Source organism: Lactuca serriola, chromosome 3 (assembly GCF_051521515.1).
Source record: "Lactuca serriola cultivar US96UC23 chromosome 3, Lser_US96UC23_V15, whole genome shotgun sequence".
NCBI lineage: Eukaryota > Viridiplantae > Streptophyta > Magnoliopsida > Asterales > Asteraceae > Lactuca > Lactuca serriola.
In genome coordinates, this window is record NC_136410.1 from 155,818,296 (window position 1) to 155,829,346 (window position 11,051).

Consider the following 11,051-nt stretch of genomic DNA (forward strand, 5'->3'; position numbering starts at 1 on the left):
AAGCGAGGGTTTGCGGCTCGGATGAAGGGTTCTCGGTTCCTATTGTTTTCCTCCTTAACATACAACACCTTTGAATACAAGGTCTATACCGTTATAACTTATTAACTTAGCCGTTTTAAGATAATTAAAGAAATAAGTTTGACATTTATTTGATATGTTTGACTTTTGTTGACCTAGATTGACCTTTTGTTGACCTGAAACAACGGGTTGTCACAATATACCACATATACATCAAACACACATACATTCACATATATACACCAAACTTACATGGATTCACATACGTATATCAAATATACACACATATACCAAATTTCACATAATTTATACAACTACACATATTTTGCAATTAAACTCGAATTTCACAGCATATAGAACCTGTGGTGGCGGAAATCATACAAATGGTGTAGTGGTGGCGGTAGTCGCCGGTGGTGATAGCAACAGTCGCCGGTAACTGAATCAAAAACTAAAATTTGACAATTTTTTGCAATTAATCACTAATGTAAGCTAAAAATCGATGTTACAGGAGAAAGGGAAAGAGAACTAAGCTGGAGATACCTACCGTCGCCGGAAATGCATCGATATCGTCCAAGAATTTTGTCTTAAGTCGTCGGTATCTACTTTACCGTCGCCGGAAATCCTCAATTTCGACGATGATGATGGCTTGAATCGTTGTGAATCGCAGAAGAAGATGGAAAGAAAAAAGCGTCAGAGATGGAGCAAACAGAAGCAGAAAAGGAAAAGGGCATCAATTTTTTTTGTTAACTCCCATCGACCAATACCGGCGACGCAAGGGGCTTTAGCGGTGACTTTTATCAATAGCGTCTACAGCTTCGGAAGGAATTATTGCCGCATCATTTATTCGACATTTAGCGGCAACACGGTTAGGTCTTTAGCGGCGACTTGTGTCGCTTGTATTGGTCTTGTGTGTTCCACGAGTATCCCAACCATTGGATTAGAAACATGATCGAACGGATGTCGTTTAACCAAACGTGAAAACGTGGATTCGTGTCAATAAGCATAACCGGCGACATGGCCCTTTAGCGGCGACAAATTGATATGTCACCGCTAAATGTCCATCTCGCCGCTATTGGTGTCGCCGGTAATGGTTGTATTTCTTGTAGTAATTCAATTTTTATTACTAGTACTATTTATTGCGTTAGGCCGAACATATTACTACAAATGCTTGTACATGTTTTTCCCCCTTAATCATATGATCCGAGACTTTTCTTCTAATGTGTATAGTTCAAGATTAATTTCAAGATTGAAAAGTGTGTCCATAACAGAAGAATCACCACCTATGTTCCCGGATTCTTCCATTGTTCATGTTAATTTCCACATCCCTTTGCTTCAATAAACAACCAGAAGGAATGAATATAAGATTATAAGGTGATAAGTTATGTATCAAAGCTTTCAGCTGCATTACCCACGCACTGTTTTGATGAAAGTCCTACAAGAAGTAAAAGTTCGGAACTGACTAAAATGGTGGTTAAGCACCATTTATTCTGGTAATGCCTTGCCTTACGATGATATATACTAGAAAAGACATTACATTTAAATCGCTAACTATATGTGATACTTAGGGGATATAATTCAAAGTTTCTTCTCTAAGTCCAAATTCAAAAACATGAGCTAAATGATTGTTCAATCACAGATTCATTTGGATATTGGTCGTTATCCTGATTCCACAAAAACTCACTCCATAAACCATCCTCAGAGACAGTGTCCCACCAAGATGCAACATCTTGAGCCATCACAGACCGGTTATAATGTTGCTCACTAACAGTAGTATCTTCAATCTTCGTTTCTGGTGATTCAAAGATCATCCTTTGGTTACTCTCTTCTACCTGAGGTAACACATAATTATTATTCATAATTTGTTGTTGTTGTTGATGATGCTGATCACGCCTAAATGCAACTTTATGTTTTTGCTTTTCTTGATTTTGTGATGGGGTTCCTTTCTTCTTGAAATTAGTTCTCCAATAGTTCTTTATCTCGTTATCTGTTCTTCCTGGCAAGTATCTCGCTATGGTAGACCACCTTTAATATCAAAACAACTTTAAAGATCATGAACCAATTTAATTAATAAAATAAAAGCATGTATGTGTGTAACTAATTGCATTACTTGTTTCCCCATAACGCATGAAGTTCAATAATGATGCCTTCTTCTTGAGGTGTTAATTGACCTTTTTTAAGACCAGGCCTTAGGTAATTCACCCATCTTAACCTACAACTCTTCCCACTCCTTTTCAAACCTGAAAAAAGAAGCCAAATCAACCTTAATGGCGAAAATTGCAATTTTTTTTAACTAAGTGTAGATGGTCATCCTATATATGGTCATTTTCTTGAAAGTTGGCGTTTATAAAGTTTGTGTAGAAAGGTTATTCACATGTAATAGGTTACTAACATAATTAAGAGTCGAATATTCATGAGGAGTCGAAAGAACTCATACTAGGTTATACCTGAGGAATCAGCTACCGAACTCCATCTTCCTTCTCCATGCATTCTAACATACTCAATAAGCAAGTTATCTTCCATGGGTGTCCAAGGCCCTTTCCTCCATTCTTGTTCATGCATTCTCCATCCCATCATTGCAACCATTTTTTCTTTCAATATTCACTTATTTTCTTGTCTCCAACTTGTGTGACACAACTACAAGTGAAACTAGAGCAACCCCTATATATATATACATCCTCCAACAGTCGATTCACAATGTCTTTCTAGGATTTGGTGATCTCACTTTTTAAACAACATAACTTTTTGTTCCAAATCTTGCCATGGGATCTTATATAAAAGCTATATAACCAATCAGGTCAACCCACCTGTCCAAAACTTGATTCTTGCCTATTTAAAGTAAATATACCCTTTAAATCTTCCTCATATAGCAATTCTGTAACTAGGCTTAACTCATGATGTCAATAACAACACGAAATCTTTAAAGAAAGCATGCACTAAGCTATACAAATCGTCGGTGTCTCCATGAAAACGGCTTGTACCCAATCCTCATGAAACATATGGTGATATGCATGATCATTCATTTCATGGTGTATATACTTTTAGTCTCTAGTTATCATAATTTTATGCTTTTACTAGCTTCTAGTATGCTATTTTGGGTAATGGGGTATTAGAATATGTTAAAGGTGACACGTGTGTGGTCCTTGGAGTTATATGTTTTGTTTAATGTATGTATGTATCTTAGTTTAAGTGCAAATATGCCGATTTAGACATTGATGTGTAACACTAAACCATTAATTTAATCCAAAACTTTTAAGATGTAGACATATCATGATGCTTATTTATTACACTGTAGCTAGCTGATTTAGAAAAAAGGTTATTAATTAACAATCTAACATAGAAGGTGCAATGAATTTAGTAGTTCCCCTTCAAACCTGATTAGCGAAAATTGTCTAGGTGTCTTTTAAGATACTGTGATTACTGTTACAAAATAAAATCAATGGTTCTTAGAGCAGTGAATGTGTTTAATTATCTAATTAATTATATCTTAGTAAAGCAAGTTGATCTTAATCTAGAACACTTGTGATAAGATATCTTGGCATCGAAAGGATTCTATAATTTTTTTTTTTATATCCTGTAATTCCCTCTGTTTGGAATCCTATGTATATTTAGTTTTAGTTGTGTCAACCTTGTATTTGTATGGAAATGTTAATTAAGCAAAGTAGTTGGAAGAGTTTAAAAAAATTACATAAAAACTAAAAGTAAAAAAGTTTCTAAAAGCTTATTAAGTAGTTTTTGGATTATGAATTTTTTTTTATTTAAAATAAAAGCTAAAAATGTTTACTGCCAAACCAAGTTTTTTCTTTAATTTGATTTTCTTTTTAAATAAAACTTAAAAGAAAGAGTGGGAGAGGAATTTTTTTGATGAGAAATATGAGAAATCATCAATTTCAAAATTTGATGTTACAAAATATTCTTAGATCTTTGCAAAAACCTCGTGATTAATCTAAATTCTCTTCATCTAAGTTAGAAGTTTGTTTCTTGAAAGGTATACTCTTCAATATATATTTTATTTTAATTGTTATGTACGAGTTTTCAGTAACACGTTTATATTCAATCGTGTCATCAGGTTTACAAATTACTCAGTTTTATTTAATTATACTTTAATTATTTGAAAATGTTAACTTAATTGTTAATAGTTATTAAACAACCCTTCACTCTAGCATCTTATAAAAGTTGGGGAAGAAGTTCGAATAGACTATCACCACTTTAACCATTTCCATCTTTTTCTTGCTTTCCTCCTTACTTTTACTACAATTGCTTGATCAAGAACCCTATTTTATTTCTTAGAACTAATTTTATATAGTATAATCATTCAAATTTAAAAATTAAGAGCTTAAATTCAGAAGAAAAATGAAACTTTTTGTTCTAATTTTAATTTTTATTTATGTCTCTTACAAGACTTGAACTCTCAACCTCAAAGAGGAAAGGCAACGCCGGATACTATTTTGCCTAGATAATTTTATGAATCACTAGGATGAAAGATTCAATTATGAACTTTAATATTGCAAAAGATTGGTTAAACGAATCATTACGGTTATTTTTCATTTTAATCATGGTTGCGTATAAATATGAATATGAATATGAATCTTAATTATATATTTATATACTATATTAATTTACATTGTGGTGAGCTACAGTAAAGTTAATGTTTTTTATAGATTGGCCATAGTTTTTTAATGTTTCTCAATTTAAAGTCCCTTTGTTCCTGTTGTTCATTACATATTGCCCACAGGTTTCTAATGTTTGTCGCTTTACCTCCCTCTCACTATTTTGACTTTACATAAGCAATCCTTACTTTAAAATTATGTTTACTGAAATTGTCCCTATAATTTACAAAAAGATCCATATATTGATAAAAAAAATTACAAAAATGGTCGTTTTGATTTATACTTTTAGAAGTTTGCCGATTATTCCATATTACTCCAAAAGCAGCATAGCCACGCGTTGTTTACTAGTTAATTAAAAACTCGTCTTACAACACATATTATATATAGAGAAAAAAACAAATTTAGTCAAAATCGCTAATCACTTGACAAGAATAAACAAATTTTAATGAACTAACTCAAATAATTATCAAAATAGTAGTTGGGTTTTCATTAGCTACGATTTCAGCCAAATGGGTTGTGATTTCGCAGTTGTTCTGTTTTTAATTTTTACCAACTTTTAATTTTTATATTTTTCTCATAAGAACATCAGTTGGCCCATTTATTTTTCTTATTATCTTTTTTTCAACAGCAACTTTCCATTAGTATGCAAAAGATATTTAGACATCCAGAACCCCCCCCCCCCCCCCCTCTTAAAGCTCTAAAGTAGGCCACCAAGGTTGTTAGGACATTTTTCCCTTAGTAAATTTTCTATTGTCTACTGTTCATGGAAACATTTTCCCTAACTTCAAAAGTTAATAACATTTTCATATGAACTCGATTCTTTTATCTATATATTCTTTATCAAGTTGATTGCAAATTTCATATCAGAAGTTACTGCACATTGCCTCTAGATCTCAGCTATAAATCCTTAAAGTATGTTACTTAATGATTTTTGAACTTTTCCAAAAATCACAACTTTTCACATAAGCTTTCGGAAATTAACTTTACATTCTTTCCAAACCACTCATATACTATTAATAACAACATATGAATTTCATTCCTTTTTGAATTTAAGCTCTTTATCTCATTTTTATTTTTTAAGTTTTACATTTGGAATAATTTTAAGAGCTTAAATTCGGAAAGAAATGCATGGATTAAGTTTCATATGTTGTTATTAGTAGTATAGGAGTTTTTTGGAATGAACATAAAGGTTTCCTTGAAGCTTATGTGAAAAATGGTGATTTTTGAAAAAAGTTCAAAAATCACTAAGTAGTCTATTTTTGAGTTTTATAACTCGAAATCTAGGGGCTCTATGTAGTAGCTTTCTAAATGTATTATGTAGTCCACATGATAAGGAATATATAGATAAAAAATCGACAAAATCCGAGTTCATATAAAAAGAATTATTAAAAAGAATTATTGGTGTTTGAAGTTAGGAAAAATGTTTTCATGAACTTAGAAAAATATGAAAAATTTCTAAGTTTGAACAAATTGTCTCACCAGCCTGAAAAGCCTACTTTGGAGCTTTGAGAGAGGGACTTTCCGATGTCCAAATATTGATCGAAATATTTCAATAGAGAATTATTGCTTTAAAGAACGTAATGAAAACTAATCAGATCAATCAGAATGGTATAAAGTTGCCCAAAAGTGAAAATCATAAAAATACGAAATCACAGCCCATGAAGGCTCAACTGCGATTTTGATTGCTTTTTAGGTCATTTTCTTAATTTCTGACTATTTCTTGGCAAATAATCGTGGTTTTTTTTAACTAAATTTGTCTTTTTCTCTTGTATATACCATGTGTGAATCATATTACATATATTAACTAATATGAATAAGTTTATTTCCAAAATGTAGCTAACATGTATTTATTTACACACATTATGGTAGTGTATTGCCTCTTGTTAAACCAGAAGTATATTCCATTTCTAAATAAGTATGCACACATATTTACTACATTTTTTTTTATCAAATTTCTTAAAACTAAGTCTGAGTTATAATAATTATAAGAATCATTTGTTTATGCTTCACGTGATAAACTAGTTACAGTTAAATTAGCTAATGGAATTGGAACAAGGGATGTGGTCCATCTAAAACGAGTATGAAAAAGTAACATAATTGATAATTCTATTATTGATGCTCGGAACTGCCCATAAAAATAAGTTAAATTTAACTTATTTAGCAGGGCTCAATTTTTTGTGCGAATTATTACATTTTTGTGTACCTTTTATTAGGGGTGTTCATGGTCCGGTTTGAAACCGTGAAACCGGCCAAACCGGTCATCGGTTTGGTTTTATGGTTTGTATTTTTCTTTACGGTTTGGCTTGCGGTTTTGAACTTTTCAAACCGTATTGAACGGTTTGGCTTACGGTTTTTAAGATTTCAATCCGTATAAAAACTGGACCGGATCGTAGGATTTGTATATATATTAATTATTTTTTTTTATATATAATTAATTTTTATTGTATTATATATAAATTTTTATATATAAATAATAAATTTAAAAACCCACATTATATTGAATTATTACAGCCCAATATTGTACTGGGTCATTCGTCTACCTCCAGGCTCCAGCCCCAAACAATCGTTCAAAGGTGATTCACTGATTCAACTTGCCCTAATCGACTAATCGAGTAATCGCAAATCGCAAAGAGCCAAATACGCAGACTCGGTTTCCACTTTCCAGTTGCCACACTAGTGCACCACTCGTTTTCCCTCCGAGGCTCTGACTTGCAGGCCAACAACTCGTCACCTACCCTGCAGCAACTCCGATTCTACCTCTCGTTTCTCTATCGTTGGGTGTTGGCTACTTGGCTGGATTGTTACTCCGATAAGGTATGTTGTGTTCTTAATCAACTGAAGTGATTTATTTATCATCCATCTACACCTGATTTCTATCCATCCATCATCTCTCCTATCATTGTGCATTTGATTTTTTTTAACAGAAGCCAAGATCGGACGAAACAAAAGTATAAAGTAGTTGCTAACTGCTTGGCTCCGACTACAGGCCTCCCCTGCAGCTCCGATTGTTGCTCCGATAAGGTCCGTTTGGCGATTCTAGCTCTGATAGTGCATTTGATTTTTTTTAACAGTAGCAAACATCGGATGAAACCATTTGATTTTTTATTTCTTTCTAAAACCTGTTGCTAACTGTTAAGACTCATCATCTCTTAATCTTTTCTTTCAGGTCCTTATATGTGCGTTTGATTTTTTTTTAACAGAAGCAAATATAGGACGAAACCTGTTGATTTTTTATTTGTTTCTAAACCTGTTGCTAACTTCTAAAACTCATCATCTCTTAATCTGATTTCAGTGAGTCCACAATTCTGAATTTTGCTTGCACTTTTTTCTTTCAGGTCCTTACATGGATAAAGATAACATAAATATTCCAAGTAGTGAACCTGTTAACATCATTGATGCTGATGATGATATGGAAGAGATTGATGTAGATGATGATGTTCATGTGGAGCAAAATGGAGGTGCTACTGATAAGAACCAAGGAAGGGGACGAAAACAGTCTATTGTTTGGAAACACTTCAACAAACCAGATCCAGTTCCACCTGAAGGAGCACGCACTGCATGTATTCACTGCAAAAAAAGCTATGTGTATGAACCAAGTCAGAATGGTACTAGTGCTATGTTAAACCATTTGAGAAAGTTATGCAAGTTTGATCCACTTAAATGTCAAGTAGATAAAAAACAAACAACTATAAATTTTGTTGGAAAGGGTACGGATGGAAAGTTACAATGCGGTCATTTTACAAAGGAATTGGGTAAACAAGCTCTTGCTAAAATGATTATTATTGATGAACTACCATTTAGCTTTGTTGAAAAAGAAGGTTTTCGTTATTTTTGTAGTGTAGTTCGACCCGAGCTAGAGTTACCGAGTCGGATTACAATTGCTAGAGATATCTTATCATTATATGTGGATGAAAAGAATAAGTTGAAAGAGCTTTTACGAAAATCTTCACAATCTGTTTGTCTTACAACTGATGCATGGACTTCATGTCAAAACATCAATTATATGGTTTTAACAGTCCATTACATTGATGGAGAATGGAATTTGCAAAAAAGGATTTTGAATTTTGAAGTTATTTCGAATCATAAGGGTGACACAATTGGTAAAATGGTTGAGAGTTGTCTAATTACATGGGGTATTGAGAAGGTTTTTACAATCACCGTGGATAACGCGAGCTCTAATGATACAGCTATTTCCTTTCTAAAAAAGAAAATACAAAATTGGGGACATGCGATTTTAGATGCTCAATACTTGCATATGCGTTGTTGTGCTCATGTATTAAACTTGATTGTGTGTGATGGGTTAAAAGATTATGATCCTGCAATTCAAGTTATTAGAAATGTTGTGAGGTATGTTAGATCCTCACCTTCAAGGTTGGCTAAGTTCAAGGAATGTGTGAAGATAGAAAAGTTAAATGTTACTGGAACTGTATGTTTAGATGTTTCCACTAGGTGGAATTCAACTTACTTGATGTTGGAGTCAGCTTTGAAGTATAGAAAAGCGTTTAATAGGTTGGAAGAAGATGGACACTATGCAAGGTTTTTTAATGTGGGTCCTAGTAGCTTGTTGAATGAAGTAGATGCAAAGAAAAAGTATGATGTCACTAGAGTGGGGCCACCTAGTGATATTGATTGGGATGTTGCACAAGCATTTATGGTTTTTCTTAAGGTTTTTTATGAAGTGACAAATCGGTTTTCGGGGTCTTTATATGTAACTTCGAGTGCTTACTTTCATGATATGTGTTCATTGCATAGCCATATTGATGAATGCATTGAAAGTGATGATTGGCGGGTGAGTTCAATGGCTATGAATATGAAGGCAAAGTATGATAAATATTGGGGAAATGCTGAAAAGATGAATCCTTTATTGTATGTAGCAGTTGTTCTTGATCCTCGATACAAGTTAAAATATGTCAATTGGAGTTTGGAAGAAATGTACCCTATTGGTGATATTGCATGTGACTTGAAAAAGAAGTTAAAAGCCACTTTGACTCGACTTTATGACTTTTATTTGGAAAAAGATCCTATGCATGCCAGAAGTTCTTCTTCAAACAAGAATCATAACAAAAGAAAAGTTAATGAGAATCTTAGCATACAAGAGAAGCGTATGCTAAAATATAAGGCACATTTGGAAGATGAAAAAACAGGAGAAGTGAGTGAACTTGAAAGATATTTGTCAGATAACCAAGAGCCAAGCTATGAGTCATTTGACTTGTTGGATTGGTGGAAGACAAATGGAGCAAAATATAAGATTTTAGGAAAAATTGCACGGGATGTCTTGGCTGTTCCAGTTTCCACAGTTGCGTCTGAATCCGCATTTAGCACCGGGGGTAGAGTTTTGGATTCATTTAGGAGTAGTCTTTCTCCTAAAACAGTGCAAGCGCTTATATGCACACAAAATTGGATTCGGGGTGTGTTTAACAAAAATGCAAAAGTTGGTTATGAAGATGTGTTGAAAGAAATTGAAGACCTTGATGAAATTGAAAATGGTAAGTTTTAAATTTTCAAAAGTTATATATTTTCTTCAACTTATTATTTCTAAATTCTAACAAAATATAACTTGTATTTTAGATTTTGCAAGCAAACTTAATATTTGCACCGACAATATCGAATGAAAGGTACATTTCTTTTCTTGGTTTTATATTGAATTTTTGGTGTGATGTTTTAATATTGACTTTTTTGGACAGCAAAAGCTTATGAATTGGATAGAATTTTGGAAGTGGATAGCATTTTGAAAGTGATCTTGCTGATAATGCTTTTTGGATAACAGTTTTGCTGTTTTGGACAGCTTAGTAGGATGTGTGTATTAGTCTAATATTTGATGTAATGGAACAATATTTGATATTTTCATTTACTGTTTTTTATTTGCTGTTTTGGACAACTTTTTTGGTGTTTTCTTGCTGTTTTTGACAATTTCCCTATTGCAGTATTTGCAACAAACAATGCAGTTTTTTTTTTACTAAATTAGGCAGAATTTTGAATGTTTTAATATCTTAAATGGTGCAGTTTTTTTATTTAACTGTTTTAATACCTTTAATAGTGCAGTTTTTTATTATTTTAATACCTCTACTATTGTAGCTTTAATATTATGTAGAATTTTTACTGTTTTAATGCATGTAATAATGCAGTTTTTTTTTACTAAATTAGCTTAATGGACTCGACTAAAATGGGCCTAAAAAGCCCAAACCGTGAAACCAAACCAGAGCCAAACCGTTAGTAACGGTTTGGTTTGGTTCGGTTTTAAATTTTCAATGGTTCGGCTTTGGTTTTTGCTTGACAAAAACCGTTAGTAACGGTTTGGCTCCGGTTTGACCTAAAAACCGAAAAAACCGGACCGTGAACACCCCTACCTTTTATTATGTAAATCAACTGTATGAGTCGATGTTTGATTTATTTAATAAGTGTACCGAAACAAAATGGTTAATCTGT

The 11,051-nt window shown here is 32.9% G+C and overlaps 1 protein-coding gene across 1 annotated transcript; it reads right to left on the reverse strand.

The window, feature by feature from the left end:
* Positions 1-1,441: 1,441 nt before the first annotated feature.
* Positions 1,442-2,580, reverse strand: LOC145094713 (transcription factor MYB60-like). The gene is made up of 3 exons (XM_079032789.1): positions 2,463-2,580; positions 2,126-2,255; positions 1,442-2,040 (listed from the first exon to the last, which is right to left on the reverse strand). Exons 1-3 carry the CDS (start codon positions 2,575-2,577, stop codon positions 1,620-1,622), a joined length of 666 nt encoding a protein of 221 aa, XP_078888915.1. The 5' UTR covers positions 2,578-2,580; the 3' UTR covers positions 1,442-1,619.
* Between the last annotated feature and the right edge of the window lie 8,471 nt (positions 2,581-11,051).